The sequence below is a fragment of the Zingiber officinale genome, chromosome 8B, assembly GCF_018446385.1.
Source record: "Zingiber officinale cultivar Zhangliang chromosome 8B, Zo_v1.1, whole genome shotgun sequence".
Taxonomy (NCBI): Eukaryota; Viridiplantae; Streptophyta; class Magnoliopsida; order Zingiberales; family Zingiberaceae; genus Zingiber; species Zingiber officinale.
In genome coordinates this window covers 35,506,682-35,528,436 of record NC_056001.1, presented here as the reverse complement: position 1 = coordinate 35,528,436, position 21,755 = coordinate 35,506,682, and the positions used below count along the sequence as shown (strand labels likewise).

The 21,755-nt window shown below is 34.4% G+C and overlaps 1 protein-coding gene across 3 annotated transcripts; it reads right to left on the bottom strand.

Moving 5' to 3' along the window:
• Nucleotides 1-331: 331 nt before the first annotated feature.
• LOC122015320 (chloroplastic lipocalin-like) lies at nt 332-19,141 on the bottom strand. 3 transcript variants are annotated; one of them, XR_006120879.1, is made up of 6 exons: nt 18,986-19,141; nt 18,538-18,673; nt 10,143-10,382; nt 9,789-10,079; nt 819-955; nt 615-747 (listed from the first exon to the last, which is right to left on the bottom strand). XR_006120879.1 is itself a non-coding variant. In XM_042572146.1 (5 exons), exons 1-5 carry the CDS (start codon nt 19,045-19,047, stop codon nt 457-459), a joined length of 1,020 nt encoding a protein of 339 aa, XP_042428080.1. In that variant the 5' UTR covers nt 19,048-19,141; the 3' UTR covers nt 332-456. The 3 variants fall into 3 exon arrangements, 2 of the variants coding, with proteins under 2 accessions (XP_042428080.1, XP_042428081.1); XM_042572146.1 differs by lacking the exon at nt 819-955 and having other exon boundaries at nt 332-747; XM_042572147.1 differs by lacking the exons at nt 615-747; nt 819-955 and adding an exon at nt 980-1,248.
• Between the last annotated feature and the right edge of the window lie 2,614 nt (nt 19,142-21,755).

Genomic DNA, 21,755 nt, shown 5'->3' with positions numbered 1-21,755 from the left:
TCCTCCATGATATTGGACATAAGAGTGGTAGGTCTTTTCTCATGTTACTACATTGATTCTTACTCATCCAGGTATTCTATTTCTTCTTGTTCTTACCTGCTAGAAATGCCTTAGATCCTTAGATGCCTGAAAAATTAAGAAGGTATTCTACCACTGCACCATTGCCTCACAACAATACTAAGCTACTTTCAAAGAAGATCACCTTCCTAAATAATTGCTACTAAATATCCTTACTTTCAGAATGTACTCAGATTTAAAGATGCAAATACATACTCGAAGGATAAATCAAATTCAAAAAACGTAACAAAATGAAATAAAATAACAATCTAACTTTACACAGAACAGAGAGCTTATGTATATCAAGTTAAAAATCTGTGATTCTGCTCTAGTACAGCATAACATCGTAGGAAAGTACTAACAAAAAAAAAAATCAGAACGCTACATTGAGTAAATACATCAAGCTTTAAAATTACTGAAATAGAGCCCAATTAACTTTTTCAATGTGTCAAAGATACTCGTGAATGGGTTAAGCTCAATTGGAGCCTTCAACTCTAGATTGGGAAATTGATTTGTTAAAGCTGCCTTCATTCCAGACATTGACATCATCGAAGATAGCTGGCTGGAGGACATAACTTCACAGTCCTGGGGTGTATCTTTTATCATTGCAGGATTGTATCCAAAATTTTCCAGGTACTTTTTGTACTTCTCAATAAACAAGGGTCCAGGATTTGGAGTTCTCGAGTATATCTGTATGTTTGAAACACCATGGGGAGTCAGTAACTTAATGAGCAAAGGAATCAAGTAACTAGCAACCATACTCCAGTTACTGAGCAACAGCTCTGACTGTGCCTCAATGCACAGGTTTATTCCCTGTTCCTTTATTCTTGGAAATGAAGTTCATGCAATTAACTGCATTAAACTCTAGTGCACAAGTTTATTCTCTGTCCCTTTACTCCTGGAAATGAAGTTCATGCAATTAGCTGCATTGAACTATCTTAGTTACTACGTTTACCTTTATTATAAACTTCAAATGTGTTAAGAAATATACAGGAAAGAATTCAACATAGTGATTGCCCTTTTTTTTTCTTGACAATGCCTCAGGGATAAGGAAACAGAAAGATCACGTGTTAAGAAATATACAGGAAAGAATTCAACAAAGTGATTGCCCTTTTTTTTTCTTGACAATGCCTCAGAGATAAGTAAACAGAAAGTTTGTGATCATCTACATGCAAATGCCAGCTGATCAATCTGTAAAAGCCAACAAGAAAGGTCGTCACTAACAAAAGCAACCATGCATGAATCTCCTTATCATGAATAAATCAGGTATCTTGCAAATGATGACTGGTATATTTATTAAACCAAGATGAAAGTCCCACCCACGCTAACTTTGACATTGGAACCTAATATAAATGCATTAAATGAGTATAGATTACATTTTATGTGAGGTCATATAACTAGGCACCAAGAGTGTAATACAATTCAATTAGGCAACAAAATCATATAAGTCATGCAAATTATAGTCTGTATCAATTACATTTGTTTGAGTCAAGAATATAATATATGATGAAATTCACTACATCTTAGCATTCATATAAATCAATGATCATACATGTCATACCAAAGCATGACAATAAGCACGAATCATGATGATAAAGCATCATAACCAACAAATAGCTAAAATGTACACCTCAAACAAATTAAAACATGTAGCATAAATATTAATTTGCACGAGAGAAACTAATTGGCTACACCAACTCAAGGGTATAGTCAATAATTTGTCTCATTTATTGGCACATAGCTAAAATGATAAGATAATAGATTTTAGTAGCCAAAACAAGTAGGCACAAATAGAGTTCACTAAGTGCTTAGGAATCTATTTCTTGATAATCTTTTAGCTTTAATTCCATTAGTAGCATTTTAGGCATGAAGGGCACAAGATGTTTCCTTATTCTTAGGTTGACCTCTCACTATCAATAAGGAATTGATCTTTTCTTTGTATTTCCATTCATAATTTAATCAGCCTTGTTATAGAATGCCCTCGAGTACCGGATAAGCATATCTAAGTATTTAGAGACCTTCATAAATTTTTTATTTCTTCAACTTGTGATTTTAGCTGTTCATTTTAAATCTTAAGCTTCTCAATTCAGAACTAATGATGATCATGATCATTTACATCATAAGTGAGTGCAAAGGAATCTAGCTTGGTAAAGTATTTTCATTTCCTTCCTAGCAATTCATCATCGAAGGAGCCATTTAACTCAGTCACTTTCATTTATATTTAAAGTTGTCCCTTCACTTGAGCTTTCGCCTCTTCATTAGTGAAGACCACTAGTCTTTGATGCATGAATAGCCTTTGAGTGGGCTCAATGTATCCAAGTCACTCCATGTAGCATTGCCTTTTAAATTTTTTTTTTCTGGTTCTTCCTTCTCGTTTCTTTTCTCTAATTCAAGGCATTCATCTTGATTTGACCCCTTTTGTCACACATGAAGTATGTGACACCTTACTTGAATCTTCACTTCTGTCCTCTTTTACCCCTTTTGTTGCATTTAAAGTATGTGACACCTTCCTTAGATCTTCTCTTATGTCCTCTTTTTCTTCATTTGCTATTTTTCTTTTATATAATTTTATTGATATTATTAGCAATTTATGTTGCTTCATCTTCACTAATGTCCAATAAAGAGGACCATGATGTATCATTTCTAGCTACAAAATCTATATCATTGGTCTGTCATCAATGGACAGGGACTTTGTGCAATTCCATTCAGAATATATCCTCAGCATGCTCCTAAATCTTTAAACATTTGATATACATCCACCATTGATGTCTATTGAGTTGTCCTTAGAAATCCTCTCAGTGTATTCTGTTATAAATAGATCATTGTTGTTAATTAAGTCATTAATACCTATGTATCTTTAGTGCATTTGCGATACACTCTCTCCATCATTCATCTAGAAGATATCCAATTGAGTCCTTGTAGATCCCTCTTGGCTAACTTGGAAACAACAGTGCCATCATGGAGTTCAATAAATTGGTGTTTAGTGTGGCATCCTTGTAGTACCTCACATGTCTTCTTTAGGAAGACCATAATAAGTAATGTATTCGTTACTCTTTCATTGGCAATATGTTTTTTCTCTAAGTCCATTTTTCTTTTTCAATTAGATTTCTATATTTATTTCTAGGCTCTTCATACCCGATACCCTTCTTCTAAGGCCAATCCCATATTGCACTTCAAATTGCATCACCTGCATCCTCCAAAATGCAAAATTTGTGTCATCATAGAATAGAGGACAGATGATTGAAAATCCTCTCGTTTGTCGATCATCATTCTCAATGTTAAGCTTTTAATTTGAGTGCCTTTCTCTAATATCACTGTAGAGGGATCAATAACGTGGCTCAAGGGAGTTAAATAGACAATGCCTTGTACATTCCTTGCAAAGCACAAACTCAAGGCGTATATGATCAAGATATCAAAGTGTGGAACATACATGGTGAACAATGGAAGCAATAAGACACTAACACACAAATACAAATGATATAATGTGGTTCAAAAACACTCAATCATACATCTACAACCTTCATTGTGTAGTGCGCAACCGCAACAACAATCCACTAAACACTAAACGCTTCTTTAAATAAGACAATTGAGTAATCCTCCACAATAAATAGAATATGTCACTAGATTCTCTTGCAACAATTAGGCTATCGAACTAGTCGGGCCAACTTTCCTCGACTAGACTCTTCTTAGTTGATACTTCCCTCAATCTAGACTTTCCCTAAAACAAGAGACACCCTCAGCCTAGAGATAGACCTGACCCCGGGCTGGGACCGGCCCGTAACCAGGTCAACGAGCCGGTTGCCCGTTGACCCTGATCACCAAGCTGGTTCCGGTTCTAGGCCCGCAAAACCGACGGACCACCAGCTCAGCCCGCCGATTTTTTTTTTCTTTTTTTGTTTTTTGTTTTAGGACAGTTGGAACCAGTAGTTCCTGGCCGTTGGCTGGCGATTCATAGCGGGGGGTGGGGTGTTTTTGGGGGTATTTTTTCAACGGTTAAGATCATTTGACCTTTTTTTCAATGACTATAGTGTTTGTTACTATCCAAACTCTATAAATAGGGAGTTCATTTCATTATTTTTACACACATCTTCTCTACTCTCATTTTCAATTTCGCATTCTCTACTCGTTTTCGACTCCAAGTCTCCATTTCTACGCACTTTCGTTTTCAATTTTCAACTACAATGAAAGGAGGTCGTGGAGGTTCATCATCTCAATCTCGAAGGCGAAAGGAAATAGTGAATCCGCACGAGGACCCCCAACATTCAATCCACCGATGATGAGACCTAGCACCTTCCAATTCCAACACCTGAAACACAACAAAGTACCGATACAATTACTTCTAAGGTTCGAAAAATTCCTCCTCTAAAATCTTCTATTTTTACTAAACATTCTGAAAATGTCACTCTTCCGTCAGGAGAATTGTATACAAAATGTAAGCACTGCAATACTTCCTACAAATTCCAAGCCGGCAATGACTATGGTTTTTTGAAACAACATGTAGAAACGAACCCAACGGAATATGGACTCGACCATTCTCAAACACAATTATCTAGATTTTCTTCAACTGGCAGAATACTGATTCCGATTTATTTTTATATTCTGATAATAAATTAAGAGAATCATTAGCTAAATTTATTTCCGTAGAACATCTTTCTTTTAATTTTGGATCTAAATACACATTTAAAGATTTGTAAAGAATCTCTTAATCCATGTGCTAAACGTGTTCCTAAAACTACACTTACTTGTACAATTAAAAAATTAATAAAACAAGGAAAAAAGAATTTAATTGATGAATTTAGTAAATTAAATAATAAAATTTCTTTATGTTCTGATATTTGGAGTGATCATTGGCAAACATATTCGTATATGGGTGTGACTTGTCATTGGATCGATAACTCTTGAAATCTCCAAAAAAAGATTGTTAACTTATAGAGTTTTTAACGAATCGCATACTTATTATGTTTAATTTTAAAAGAATATGAATTAACTCATAGTTTTTTTAATATCATTAAATAATGTTAGTTCCAATACCGCTTGTATAGAAGAACTAAAATTTGTTTGTCGACCTATTATTGGTAGTTTATTTTTTAATATTCGTTGTGTATGTCATGTTTTAAATTTATGTGTTCAAAATGGATTAAAAATTTTAGAAAATCATATTAAACCAATCAAAACTGTAATTTCTTATTTATGGTCGCATTCATCTATAATGAAACAATGGGGTAAGTTTTGCAAAACTAATGGAATGAGACCTAAAAAATTTCCATGTGATGTACCAACACGTTGGAATTCAACATATCAATTATTACAAGATTCATTTTAATATAAAGAATTACTATGTTTATTTTTTGCACAAAATATTAATACTAATATATATTTATTTTCACAATAATAGAATATTTGTAGTAATATTTGTGAAATTTTAAAAGTATTTAAAGATGCAATCGAACAACTTTCTGGTGTTTATTATCTCACTGCTCATTTAATTTTAGAAAAAATTTCTAGTATAGTATTAGTTTTAAATGAGCATATTAATAATGAATCTTTATCTTTTTGCATATTAGCTATAAAAACTAAATGGGAAAGATATTTTTATGTTATTCATAAAATTTATTTAATTACATTTGCTTTAAATCCTAGATTTAAATTAGAAGTTTTACAAGAAATGTTAACTTACACTTTAATTCCAATTAATGATTCTTTTTCTCCTGATCCCGTTAATATTATATATAATGTTAAAATTTATTTATATGATATTTATAATTAATATTATGTAAAATATGGAGTACAACCTAATATTTCTGAAATACAACAAATACTAGTAGTAATTTAAAACTTACAAAAGTACAAATTTTATTAAATGAACGGACGATATGTCCACGAGGATCCTCAAGTTCCACACAGGAACTTGAGAATTAGTTTACCATTTCTTTTGATTTTAAAGAAGCAGATAACGAAAATTTCGATATTCTAAAGTGATGGTCACAGAAGGCTTAAAGCTTTTCCGTCCTCTCCGTGATCGCCAAATAAATTTTAGCTTGTCAGTATCAATTGTTGTTGTGGAGCAAGCGTTTAGTGTCGGCAGCGGCATATTAAATGAACAACGATCGACTTTGTCATTGGAAGCTCAAGCATTACCCTACAATTAGACCATAGCCGAGAAAAGAATCCTAAGAATGCAGCTTTCTGATGATGAAGTCGAAGAATTTGATACCGAAGGACTAATACAACGGGAACGGGAAATAAAAGTGGATAACAACATCACTTCCTAATGTAAAGGGGTAAAAATGTAAAAGAACTACGTGAGCTATGATTCCCCGACTCATTGGAAGCTCAAGTATTACTCGATAATTGGACCATAGCCGATAAAAGAATCCTAGGAATACAACTTTCTGATGACGAAGTTGAAGAATTTGATACCGAAGAAACCAATACAATAGAAACGGGAAATGGAAATGAATAACAACATCACTTCCAAATGTAATTGGGTAAAAATATAAATGATCTACGTGGTCTTTGATTCCCCTTACCCTAAGGGGATACATAGACAACTTGAATAATTGCAAGCCATTTTTTTAAATAAATTTTAAGTTTTAAATTTTAAATTGTTTAATATAATAATCTTAAATCGTGACGAACCGTGAACCAGTAGTTCCGAACCATGAACCGTAACTATCTTGGGCAGTTAAGATTAAGGGTTGACCTGTCAGGAACCGTCGAACTGACAGTTCTGAACCGTGGTCAGGTCTACCTAGAGACACCCTAGCCAAGCGATGCACTGAGTATCCTTACTCAAAGTTCTCATGTCCCTTTTTAGTCATATCAAAAGTTCTTGTTATTATGAGTATCCTTACTCAAAGTTCTCATGTCCCTCTTTAGTCATATCAAAAGTTCTTGTTATTAAAGACCTTCTAGCGAGCAATACGCAGTATAGTGATTGCTTCTGAACCACTAAAAGCAATTACACTCTCAAGATAATACACAATGAGCACAATATGAGTAAACACCTCTACCTCACCCTACAAGATAAAGATCTCAGCATTAGTGAGAAGAGAATCAACAAAACTTCTAGAACCAAGGATGAGATTAATCCAGATAAAGATCTAAGCATTAGTGAGAAGAGAACCAACAAAACTTCTAGAACCAAGGATGAGATTAATCCAGATAAAGATCTAAGCATTAGTGAGAAGAGAATCAACAAAACTTCTAGAACCAAGGATGAGATTAATCCTTTCAAGCTCGCCGGTGATGTTTAGCACCTTCAAAACAGGATAGGAGAGATTAGAGAAGGGTAGTCTTGAACTCTCACCAAGACACTTTTAAACTGAAGCCTGGTCATTTATATTACAACTAGGTCGGCCTATTAAAACTTATAGTTCTACCTACCTTAAGAATCTAGCTTTTTTTTTTGATAGCCCAGGTATCCACGCCTTACGGCCCAACTAAGGCCTTCCCCCTGGTTCACCCATGAGGTAAATTCAAAAGCATGAGTGGCCGAGTGGCCCAGCTGTCCTAGTGGTTCGAACATGGTGGCGAATTCCTTGTCGGTCCTGAGATTCGAACCCAAAGTGCATGGGAGATCCTGCTGGGACCTTGCCGCTTGTAAGGTATTTTTTAGGTCGACCTACCAAATATCACAAGTCAACCTAAACTAGGAAATAGTGATTTCCAATGGTGATCAACGAACAGAAGGTCCTGGTCAACTAACCTACTTACTGGTCTTAGCTCATATAAACTGTCATGAGTTCCACTCAACAAAGACCCTAGGTCAACCTACCTACATCTCGAAGTCAAGCATCTGGTCAAGTCTACTTAAGATGTAGGTCACCTAAGCAGTAAGAAAAACCTTTTTAGATGACAATCTTAGCTATAAGATAACTATTATGTTTACATGAACAAACCCAAAACACATTTCAGTTACCCAATGGACCCTCAAGGTCGTACCTCCACACTCATTCCATTAAATCTATCATACAAACTTCGATCACCTCAATCACCTAAAATGACATGAGCAATCATGCACATTTAAGGAGATTATCAAATAAAAATTCCCAACTTAACACATTTTGCAAAAGTTAAAATATTGTGATTAGACATTAACACAGTTGAAAATTTTCCCAACAATCTTCTCAATGGATAAGGGTTTATTTGTTGAGTGTATCATAATTGGCACACTTGAAAGTATTTTGTTTTGTCGATTGACTAGGATGCAAAAGAAAAAAGAGAAGGACCGTATGGTTTGATGAAGTTGAACAAGCACAAAGGAAAGATCATAAAGAATTTAAAGCTTAAGCTAAAATTGTACATATTTTACTCCCAAAGTGTTCTATAACTTTTTTATGACCGCTTCAACATATAGTAAAGATTTTTCTAGGTAAGGTGGCAGAAAAACTTCTTTGTCCAATGACCTTTTTCACATTGCTGTGAAAAAAAATATATTGATGCAACAACTTTTTTAGTCTGCAACTCCTTCGCCAAATCAACTATAGCATCCTTCTTCCTCCAAGTAAGTTGTCGCTTCCTTCTATTCGTTGTTGTATTTCACTACCTAATTGGGAATTTGTATGCTGATGAGAGGTTTCTAAGGCTTAGATGAGTGAGAACAAGGCTAAGTATTTTGAGTCAATTATTTGGCATATTAAGTTAATGGATTATTTATCTTGTTTAGGATGGGAATAACATTATGATATCATAGCAAAGCTAGTTCCACGTTTGGTGAACCACCATCGGTTGGGTCTCAAATGCCAACCAACAACTTGGACCCTTAATGAGAAAATTAAGTTTTAGTATAAAAGATCATGACACCCTAATTTAGCTTCAGATGATAAATTGTAGACTGATGAGGAGGTGGTTTTAAGGTTTATAAGATTAAATTACCACAAAATTTTGGATCACATGGCCAATCAAGTTATTTGGCTATCTCATTTGTGATGAGGCACGGCAGCACATTATGGTGCAAAGGCCTTTAAAGAAGTCAAATTTTAACCATCATCTTGGGCATTGTGTATCAATATGTTGAACCATCACATCCACATTCACAAAGGATATGACACATTTGGTATGTTGTTTATCTATAGTTGACACTCATATGTTCTTGAAACGCTACTTGACTCAATTAGCAAAGATCTATACAATTAATTATGACCAAAATGACAAGTTAATACATCTAAGTCACCCACATTAATGGCATCTAGTATCTTCAAAATTAGGTATATGCAAGAATACTTAAGATTACAAATTATAAGTGAACGTGAGTAGAAAATCTAGATACACACATATATAAGAAGAGGGAGACCAAAAGACTAGGTTAACAATGAGCAAACAAAATAGATTTAGATGATACTATTAGGGGATCGAGCCCACATAGGAAGATCCATGTGGCCAACTTCACTTAGTGTGATAAAAGCTTGGTTATTATTGTGAATAGAAATCATGAAATGCTTAAGCTATATTATTTGATTAATATGAATGAAATTAGTTGTAGAGAGAGAATATTGACACAAGTTTATAACATCAAACTAGTACACAAATCCGAAAGTTAAAATTGCATAGTGGGAAGCTTCAAAGTTTACTATATAGCATATGCTTAGTTATGTATTTTGGTGAAACTAACAGACCATCAATAAATATGAAAGAAATATAAGAAATTAACATATGTATATCTATGCAAATGATTATACTGATAAATATTTAACATCAAATTTGCATTTGACTCAGTTTTCATGACAAACCTGAACGAAGCTTTTATCTTTAGCCCCAGATACAATAGAAAAGTTATCATAGTCAGTGGTAATCACATCATAAGGTTCCTTAGGTATAAAAGGAAGTGTTGGAAAACGCAGGTAACATTTCTCTTTGATCATCTCTCGCCTTTCCAAATTAGTTTCAGTTTTTTCTGTGTCCTCCTCAGAAAGACATTCAACCTTCCCCCGTATACCAGTAATATAACCATCAGGACCACCATGGACACAGAAAGTGTCTACTTGGATTGATGGAGTCTGAGCATCAAAGCTATATATGCCCTGGAATTATGAAATACTTGTGAACATCAATCAGTAAAAAATATGAAAGCATACTTTTTATACCTGTGTACAATGGCAATCTTCCTGACCTTGGCCTGCAAATCCACGTTTAAGTGAAGCTACTTCAAACCACCTTCCTGAATATCTTACTGGATCAAAATTCTCAGTTGTCATGCCCCTCATCACCATAAATTTCTGATTTCCTTCGTTATTCATGCCACTAAATTTTAGAGTGTTACCATTATCAATAGCTGTTGCAATCTGACATAAATTCATGTATTGTGATACTTCAGCAGCAACCACCTGGTCATAAAGAACCTGTTACTCTTTGCCCCATTGGACTTTTTTTGTATTTTTACACAGCAACTTAAGAAACTAAAGTTCTTTAGTGTTAGGTAGGATGGGCCGGCACTAGGGGGGACGCTAAGGTAGCGGATCTACCTTTTTTTAGTGTTAGGTAGGATTGGTAGCGGATGAACGAAATCAAGTTTAAATATGCTGAGTGGGAAAAAAAATTAGGATTCCACAGCCTATGGTGGACTCATTCATCAAAACATACTGCCTCAACACTCTTACCATAGTTTGTTACAATTTACAAATTATATAACTAGCAAAATTTGAACAACAAATCTAGATGGCATCTTGATTTTCAAAATATAGTTTCATTGGCCCAATGGAAAACACCATCCAGCTTAGTCATCAATTACTTGAACAAGATAGGCTCACATATAATTAGAACCAAATGCTTGTATTTTGGCCTTGCGTAAGAGCATAGTAACCCAATTTGAATTGCCTACGGTGAGACAACCTTCCCTAACATATCAAATTTGTTAATTGTATGATAGTTTAATTTCCCAAAATCTCCACACCAATCTAAAATTAGGATCCATGGGAACAATGATTGTCATAGTGTTTAGTATACTAGCCTCGCCGAAGAATATCAAACACATGTATCTATTTGAAAATATGTCAATATCTCCACTTTGAAATATGTTAATTCCTTGGCGAACAATCTATATGCCAAGAAAATACTTTAGATGATCTAGATCCTAGTTGTAATGATGATATCAACTACTGATGCAATAAGAAAATTACAGCGCAAAAACACAAACTCATAAATCTCACCGAGAAGAAAATATTATTAAACTAAAAAATAATCCAATACAACTGATGCTAGCTCCTCTTATACACTTGAAATAAGAAGAAAAGTGTATCTTGTTTCTAAGAATTATAACAAACTTTTACAAGATCTAATTAACTCTAAAATTATAACAAATTATAAGATCTCTTAAAAATTAAATAAGAGTATTGAATTTTTAAACTAAAATTTTTAGAGAAATTTCTGAATTAATTTTTAATTTTCAAACTAACTTATTCTCCTTGACTAAGAAAAACGAGTTATCAATATTTTTCAGTGATCGTCATTTATAAGTAACGATAAAATTGTCAAGAGCTTGTTACACATGGTTTCTTTATTATCTTTTCTTAGATAGTCTATGACAAATTAGTGGTTCTTCAACTTTTCTTTATACGCCCTTTCCAATAAGGATTAGTTGTACCTTCTAGAGTTTAGTGATTGTATTTTAAGCTAAATAAAACTAGTTAGAGTTGATTGGTTGTAGGTGTCAGATTCAACTAGGGTTCAATTTGAGTTTTGTTTGATTTTTTAGGCTGTGATAAGTGTGATCAAGTTGGGTTTGATTTGAATTAGAATTTGGACCACAGAATGGATCAATTTGATTGTGTCAGAGTGTTGAATCCAAATCAATTTTAGGTTACTCAGGGACTCGAGGATTATTTGGGTCTATCAATAAGATTTACAAACTCTACCCATGACGAATACTCCGTCATGGTCGGTCCCAAGCCCAATTGCATTAAGTTGTCAGCCAATATTAAAACTTAGGCAAAAATTAGGTATGAATTTATCAAACTATTGTGTTAATGCTAGGTTATTCCTTAGAATGAACGTATTACAAGGTACGACTACAACGTCTTGATAAAGACCGTTATATCTCCATGAGAATTTGGTATAATGTTTAATGTGTAAAAGTTCTCACATCCTAGGATGTTGGATAAAAACGGACATTATGAGACTATTGATTTTTTGAAATTTAGAAAATGAAACATAGGAATGCTCACTGACAAAGTAATAGAGACAATAGATACTATGATTACGAGAAAATTAATATTTATATTTGCAAAAGACAAAATGGATAGAAGAGAAGATAAAGATGATAGAGAACTTAGATTTAAGTCTTGATACACAAGAAAAAATAAAATAAGAAATGGAGTAGATATTGTTTTAGATAGGCAGTTAAGGATGAAATAGTAGTAATTAGAAAGAGAGATATTATAACTCTTTAGATAGTAGTAAAAGAAACCATTAATATAATTAGCATATATGCATCACAAGTATATTAGATAAAGACACCAAATATAAATTTTGGGAAGACCTAGATGGCGTAGTACAAAAAAAATTCTTGACAAATAAGATGATTTTAATAGCAAGAGATTTAAATGGCCAAGTAGAGTATGAAATGAGGAATATAATAGAGTGCATGGGGCTATGATTTTGGAAAAAAAATGAAGAAAAAATAGTTATATTGGTTTTCGTGATAGCATATGAACTTATCATGAAGAGAAAAAAAAACCTAGTAACTTTCAAAAGTAGGAATAATATGTTAGTGTAGAAAGCAACAGAATCGAACTTATGTTTTGATGTTGTCAAAGTTCAAAATTAAGTTTTGTTGTGATCTAATATGTGTTTACCAAGTGTGTAGATTGAAGGACATGACGAGTCTAGACGACCAAACATCAGGCTGAAATCCAATTAGATCAGGAGGACCAGATAACTAGCAGAAAGCCTAGATAGGTCAGAGAGGGCCAAATATCTGACAGAAAATCCAATTGGGTCAGCAAGACCTGACAACTGGCTAAAGTCCAGATGGGGCATCTAGCAGGAAGACCTGATGGGTTAGACGTCGATGCAAGTAAGTCTACAAATGATAAGATAAGCGCTGGAGGAGAGAGATCAAGCGAGGACGAGTCCTAGTGGGACTGTAAGTACTGATCCAACTTAGATCTATTTTGAAAATCTAAGTTAAGACCAAGACTAGATCCTAGTCTTGGTAAGAAGGATCTAATTCATAAATATATCTATGCATCCGTACTAACTCTGTTTTGTAGTGAATTTTGTTATATGAACTAATTCTGTAAACTCTGTTTTGTAGTGAATTTTGTTATATGAACTAATTCTGTTTACAGAAGCTCGAAATAATGAACAGTGCTCAAGGCGCCTCAAGTGATTGGAGGTGCCCCAAGTAAGGCACTGGAGGTGCCTCGGCTGATTGGAGGTGCATAGAACAGATAAACTTCGAGGATGAAATTTGAGTGGAGGCGCCTATGGAGGCGTCCAAGTCGAGGCATTAGAGGCGCCCTCAAACGATTAGAGACGCCCCCAAATGAATAAGTGTCGAAGTTCACGAATAGGATCAGAGTTCATGGAGGCACCCTAGGTCATTGGAGGCGACCCCATTGCAATATAAAAAGGGTGTTCGGCCATAGCATTTAATCACCAATTACTCAATTCTGCTACGTCGTCTCCCTGCGACTATTGTGCTTCGACTCTACTACACCAAACTGACGCTTAAGCAAGCCTCTACAGCAAGAACCACAACGACATCGAGTTACAAGTGTCAGTAAAATTTAAGTGTTCTTCCTTATTTATTACCGCATAAAGAAAGTGTAGGTTATTAGAATTTTTTCATCTTTGTATTCGTTATCTCTGTCCAAAGGTTTTTTTTGGAAGAAATTTTAATGGATTGCCCAATCGAAATGGCCCACGGAATCGTGGGTCTTAGAGTAGTAGTCGTGGGTCTACGAACCAAATAAAAACAAAAGTGTTTTTATTTTCCGCTGCATATTTAGTTTTTCCGAAAAGTTTTTAAATGAAGAAAAGAAAAGTTTTAAAAACGAGATTTAATCCCCCCCCCCTTCGTTTGTTTCGATCCTACATAATAAGTTACAATTTAACTTTCTTATGGTTGAGAAGAGGGATAAAAAAATTTTATAAAGATTATAAGGTCATTCTTTGGAGAAAACTTAATCACCCAACACAAATTACTAGTATTAGACATGTGCCTTAAGCATGATATAAAATTTACGTGACTCTTAAGATCAAGAGATAAAAGTTAAAAGATGAGAAACAAAATATCTTCAAGGAAGGGATAGTAGCACAAGTATTAGGAGAAATACATCACAACTTAAATACAATATGGGATAAGACTACATCAAATTTAAAAATAGTGGTCAAGAGCATACTCGGTGAGTAAAAAGAACATGCACCACCAAATAAAGAATATTGATGGTAGAATGAGCAAATAAAAGAGAAATTGAAGGAAAAAAGGTCATTGAATACTTACAAGAGCGAAGGAAATTTTAAAAGTATGTAGTAGCCAAGGAGGTTAAGAAGACAGTAATACAAAAGAAAATGAAAGAAACATCTATAGAATAGCTATAATGAGAGAGAGGAACATAAGAGATGTACTAAAAATGAATCTAATAGGGTATTAGTGAAGGATGAGAAAATAAAGGAGCAATAGTGGACGTATTTTGATCAACTTTTTAATTAAGGGTTAGATGACCAACTTAGCTTAGAAATTTTAAGTTGGTCGGAGGAGCATAGAAATTTAAATTTTTATAGAAAAATTCAAATTTCAAAAGTAAATTAGGCATTAAATGGAATGAAAAATGAAAAAATGATTGGACCAAATGACATTCCAATAGAGGTACAAAAGTAAACGTACGAAGTAAACTTAATATTGAAAACGAAGAAAATATATGATCAATGGAGGGTAAATACTTTAGTCCCTAAATAAAAACAAAAGACGTAAATAATTATGCGAATTATAGAGGCAATGAATCATACCATGAAATTTTGGAAAAAGTGATAAAAAGATTAAGGAGACAAGGTGGCCGAAAATCAATTTGGATACATACATGAAAGGTTGACAATAGAATTTATACATCTTTTTGACAATTGATTGAAAAGTATCGACAAAAAAAGTAATACTTACATATGATATTCATTAATCTAGAAAAAGTTTATGACAAAGTTACGAAAGAAATTATAAAGAAAATTATATAAAAGTAAGGTGTTAGCATAGTATATGTATTAAGACAATTAAGGATATATATAACGATGTAATGACAAGATTGAAGACTAGTCCACACAAATTAACCAATACATGTTCTATAAAAATATAGTTAGATCAAGGATTAGCTCTAAGTACATATCTTTTTACATTAATTATGGAAGGGACACATCCATAATATGTAGAGTCATCAATTTGGGTTGGGCCCGTCAGGTTGGCCCGTCCCGCCAAACAATTTAAGCGGGTTGAGTTAAAATTTTATCAACCCGTTGAAAGGTGGATCGAGGCAGGCCAACCCACCAAGGCCTGCAACTCGCGCGGGTTGGCCCGCGGCAGCCTTGGGTTTGCCCGTAGATTAAGGAAATGTTGAAGCAGTCGCTAATGCACCTTGAACCGTCGTTGAAGTCCCTTGACGCTTCTATCGTATTCATCAGAGCTAAGATCACACTTGCTACTCTTTTGCAGTGCATTGATGCAATTGGGGTTACTAGATTGGTTTATAATCATCTTTATGGTAGACTTTCTTAACTTGTGTTTTCTTGAGTAATAGGTGTTAAATTCGTTTTTCTTTATGAACATTTTCTCTTAACTGGATGAGCAACCCACGGGCCAATCCAAGCCACCATAGACTTTTTTTATTTTATTTTATAGTGGACCTGCGGGATGTCCTGCCTAACTCGCAACTCTCCTTGAGTTGGGTTGGAGATTTTCCAACCCGCCAAGATGACTGCTCCGCCCCACCAAATGACCCACCCATCATGGCCCGGCCCGCCACAAGTCGGCCTGTCCCGCCACGGGTCAGCCCAACTCTAACGATAAGTTACTATAGTAAATGTTATTTTCATATGACATTGTTTTAGTCAATGAGACTCGTAAATGAATAAATGCTAAGCTCGAATCTTAGCATAAGATACTAAAAGTTAAAGATTTTAAGCTTAATAGAATAAACACAAAATAGATGAAATTTAAGTTTACTAGTAGACGTAAGAAACAATTATTAAAATAAGAGATGATGAGTAAACTATAATTGAAAGTTTTAAAAATCTAGAATTAGTTTTGCAAAAAAATGGAGGCGTTGATAAAGATTTTTACATAAAAGCTTTATGGTTAAAATATAGGAGGGCGTCTAGTGTTCTTTGTGATTGTAAGGCTCCTTTAAGCTAAAGCTTAAAGAGAAGTTTTATAAAATATGGTTAGACCTACTATGTTATATAAAACTAAATGTTAAGTTATGAAGCAAGCAGATGTGCAGAAAATGAGAGTCACAAAGATAAGAAGGTTAACGTGGATGTGCAGGCATACGAGGATGAACAAGATAAAAAATGAGAATATTAGAAAAGAAAACTCCGAAAGAGTCATTTAAGATGGTATATACATGTACATAGGTGATCAATAAATGCCCTCATTAGATGATGTGAGACCGTGACAAATACACACATTAATTGAGGAAAAGAGGGGCCAAATAAGACTTGATTAGCAATGATAAAGCATGACAAATTCATTTAAATATAGATAATGATATAATAAGGCGACATAGCTGACCGCATTTAGTGGAATAAAGGTTTGGTTGTTGTTGTAATAAGATTTAGTCCTCTATTTCCATTGATATCCTCTCTTTTCTCAATTGTATCCAGATCCGAATTCCCTCCACCCTTTAAATGTGAGCTTCAATGATCCTTCTCCATGCTAGCCTATAATCAAATAGCGTACAAAGTGAATAGTCATCGACTTGTGTTCTTCTAGTGAGTATCTTTCTTTGGCAAGGTTAGCCGAACTCTTCTTTCCCTCTCCTCTTTAGTGAGCTTACTCTTTTTTCCCTATGAGGGCAACAGGTAGCAAGGGACGTATTACCCTCTTGGTTAGGTAGAAATTGTGAATAATCTCTCTAACTCTCTTCTACCTATCTTGTTCAGAAAGCTTAGGCTTGGGTCCTTCTCCATTGATCTGCCACTGTGATTTAGATCCACCAATGTGACTTGTTTCATGGTGAATTGTTATCCTCATTTAACCTACTTTGCCTTTTTCTTTTTCTTTTTTTTTTACTAATCTCTGTTGGAAGCACCTTTCTAAGTCAATCAGTAACCATTCAGGAATAACTTGTTTAGGTGTGCAGATAGAATTTTTCTTATGGATTTTAGGTTGGGCAGCTTTGTTCTAATCAGGTTGGCAAAAGGCGACTATGCTCGCCCCCGCACCCCCGTCAACTCATTCCAGTGTCAACACGAAGGAGATAAATCACGGATGGCTACTAGCCTTGGAATAGTGGCTAGCGCATGAGTGAGGCATTTACCTCGGCTATGCCAAGATTCAAACCCCAACCTCAAGTTGGTAGCACCTCATGTGCTAGCCACTAGACTGTCCCGAGGGGACAACTTTGTTCTAATCAGGATAGCAACTATGGACGATTTCCACCAACTCTCTTCAGCTTGTGGATGCCCATTCTTCCCTTGCACTATAGGAAATTTTTAGTTTTGTGACGATTATCTACCTATGCTTCACTAAATGTCAGATGTATTTATGAGTTTTAATAAATAGTGGCGCATAATGCCCATGCTTTAATTAGCATTGGATTTGCTGACGTCTAACTAAAACATCACAATAAACGTCATTTTTTAGTTATTTTAACATAGTATAATTAGTTTTAAAAAATGTATATGAACAAGCTGATCATAACCCTCTCACATAGCCTCTTGTGATGGCATTCCCTCTTCCAAAACCCTCACTGATCGTCTCTTGAAAAAGCTCATTGATCAAAGCCAAGCTGATGACTCAATGCCTTCTCTCATGAGGAATCAGGTTTCCCCGTCAGTCTCCTTCACTGCAGTAGATCATGTTCTTCCTGCCGTTCCCATAAGGAGCAAATTTGATCCTTAACATCCTGAGCATAATGCAGATCTGAACAGAAAGAGAAGCCTCTCTGCTCCATCCCGCTCAATATAGGCACCTGAAATAGTTGGGAACACTATACAAGGATGTATTTTTATAGTCTTTCTTTGATGTATAGAATATTTCTTCACTGCAGCTAACATGGATATGTCATTTAGCAAGCTGACGTTGTATGACAAAATTTTTAGCTTAAAATTAATTCTTGCACATTATATTCTATCATCACAAGTAGTATCAGAATTCTTTAAGTTTATAGAATTGGAAGATAAAACCTAATATCTAATGGGTTTCAGAGAAGCTAGTTTATTTCACAGAAAGTATTATTTAAAGGAATCTATTGTCTATAGTTCTTGAGTAAATTCACGCATCTATATAAAAATTCAATAGATGTTGAAATGGAAGAAAAATAAATTAATGACCTGGGAGGGCAAGGAAACGAACATAAAAGAAGCTGCAAAAGAAGCCAACACGTGTGTAGCAACTGCCTCCTTGCCTGATACGATCTTACATAATGAAGATTTTATGTATTTTCGGCCACGAATGGAGCTCAATGACCTATTAGCATTGAAACAAAGGTGTTCATCGGATAAATTGAACGAGCCATCAAGCATTGAGAGAAGAAGCAATCAGGCAAACAAAGGACAGAAAAAAAAATCCGAAGTTGGAGAAAACAAAGGTGTTTTTTTGCATGATAGATGAAACAACAAGAAATAGTTGTCAGTTTAAGAACCAGGTATAAGACATTGAGACAACATTTAACCCGAAGTTGGAGCATTGCAAGGTTTCATCTACTAGACTTGCCGATGATAAAAGAACCTGAGAAAAAAAGAATCAGTAGGAAAGAAAAGGGAGAGTAGAGAATCGCACTGCGAGGACGGAGGCGGAGGAGGAGGCGGGCGGAGGGGGCTGAGCAGTTGCAAGGGAGCCATGCCTGCGGAGCGGACTCTCTTCTTGTCGCTTTGGGACTTGAAAAAGGAGGAGGGATGAAGAGGAGCAAGGCCGGGGAGATATTTTAGTACGCAAACGGCTGAAGGCCTAGATGAGTTTATTTATTTATTAAATCCCAAAATTATTAGTAGAATTTTTTTTAAAAAAATGTTCTTTTTATTATTATCATCAAAAAAAATTAATGCTATATATATATATATATATATATATATATATATATATATATATATATATATATATATATATATATATATATATATATATTCTGTGTTTTTTTACCTATTGTGACCAAGGTAATATATATATATATATATATATATAATCTGTGTTTTTTTACCTATTGTGACCAAGGTAATTCTAACTTTTGAATTATTTTGACTAAAACAATATTTTAGAACTGTTTTGATTTAAATTTTGACTTGGAGCAACTACAATTTTAAATTTGTTTTGATTAAAATAGCTCCATTTTAGAGTTGATTTGATTCAACTCAGAGCAAATTTAACTAAAGCTATTCCTCATTATAGCTACTTTGGTTAAGTAGTTCCATTTTAAAAAAAAAACTATATTTGAGCTATTTTGACCCAACTTTAGTCAAATTGATGAAAGGATATCATATAATAAATTTATAAAATTAAATAAAGATCAATTTTTGATAAAATTGATAGAAATATCTTTTCATTTGATGATTTATTTTAATTTTTTAATTTACTTTCTACAGTCATCATCAAGATAATTTTATATTTTTTAACTCAATTTTAGTCAAATAAAGAATGGTGTTATTTTATATAATATAACTCTAAAATGGTGTTATTTGTATAAAGTCTTTCAAAGTAAAACGTAGAGGTGTTTTCGGGTAAGAGATTATATCACGATTTTACCCATTTCAATCTATTAGAAATCCTTCTAATCGACTACCAGATACATGTTACTAAAATTAACATTTAGCCCATTATTACTTGAATAAAATCATTATCTTCAACTAAATTTTTTACAATCAACTTCATGATCATATCTAATTGCCCAAGGTTATTAGTATAGTCGCGGGACACTTACTTAATTTTTCTAATTGATCGAGTCTTATCTTTAGTAAATTAACGAAAAAAATTTCTTAATAGACGATTGACCAAAGAATATTTAGCTGATAAAACGTTCATTATAAGTACTTTCTTATTTATCTTAATAATTTATGAAAAAATTTCATAGGATCAAACCAACTACAAAAAAAAAAAAATCAAATCTAATCAACTAAATTCAATTAATGATCTCCAGCTTTGCACACGCTATATGCCTACACAAAGTTTCAAGATGAAACTAAATTAGCAAGCGATGATTTCAAACTAATAGCCCCTAAATGGAAGATTTTGTACTTGATGCATCTGCCTAGCTAAACTATATAATTTACAACGAGGAAAATTCTAAAATTAAAATTTACCTTTCCAATCTGGATCTCGAACTCTCGTGTCTTTAGGTTTTCAATCCCTTAATATTGCATCCACTTTGTTTTAAAATTTTCAATATAATATATTGAATGCACCAAACTCTTTGAGCTTATTCCCATATCAATATTTTTTTAATAATCCGAATATTCAACTCTTATGATTCAACATTGATCATGTCTGAAAATTATAAAGATAACGCACTGAGCATGATAGATCGGTAGTTGACTAGCAAAAGACCTTTTTCCTCTAAGAAGAAGTTTTTTGTTGATCCTGCACACACAGAAATGATCCAACAAAACGTCAATGTCTAGAAACCATGGGAGGATCCCTGACGAACCCTCTGATGCTCAAGTTAGTATAAGCTTGAGCGGGTGGATGCAGAACAATAGTAGATACGTGCACGAGGTTGAGGATGAGTTTTAGATCTCTCGAGAGCGTCCCTTCGTCACGGAGAGGACTCCGTTTTTGTATACCACCTCACATAATCTCTACTATCATGAGGTGGCAAACTGTGTCAGAGGTTGTTAGGTAAAGGAGAGGGTACGACCTATGCAATATGTCGTAATCATCCGAAGAATCTTTCATTTACCTATATGTATACTTTTTTTGTCGTTTAGAGTTTTTGTTATCATTGAGGTTAATGAAGAAATATGTTGTTATAGGTGGTTGACTGACGGGGGACAGGATGGTCACTAAAGAAGGTTCTAAAAGAATATTAGCTGACACGTGGTTATTATTATGACAGGTTATTAGAATATTATCTGCTGAATATATCTCGGTTGGTCCTTAAGTTGGTCGCCTGATTGGGATGTTCGGTTGCACTCTGTATAATTGCCGGAAAAGAAAAAGAACACAATGTCGCTGGAAAGTTCGAAGACGGAGATACGGAGGGAGATGAAAAACGCAGAGTGAGGAAGACGACGTCGCACGCGAGGTTTATAAACCTCGCGGCCGATCGACCTCAGTCGTACGATCCAAAGCTATGGAAACCTAGAAGCAGATCCCATCGTTGATTTTGAAAATGCCCACACCTCGTTATAAGAGAATATCCGTCTATCACGTCGAGCGTGCGGCGGCAGTGAGGGACACGTGTCATTCGGTCATCGGGTAGCATTTAATAAGCTTAATTAAAAAGATATGGTCGTGTGCTCGGTCATAATTATCAGGGATTTGCATGGTCTTCAAGAAATTTGGATGACGTCAGTCACGATCGAGCTCGCTCGAGGACGCGTAGGGAAAAAGAAACACA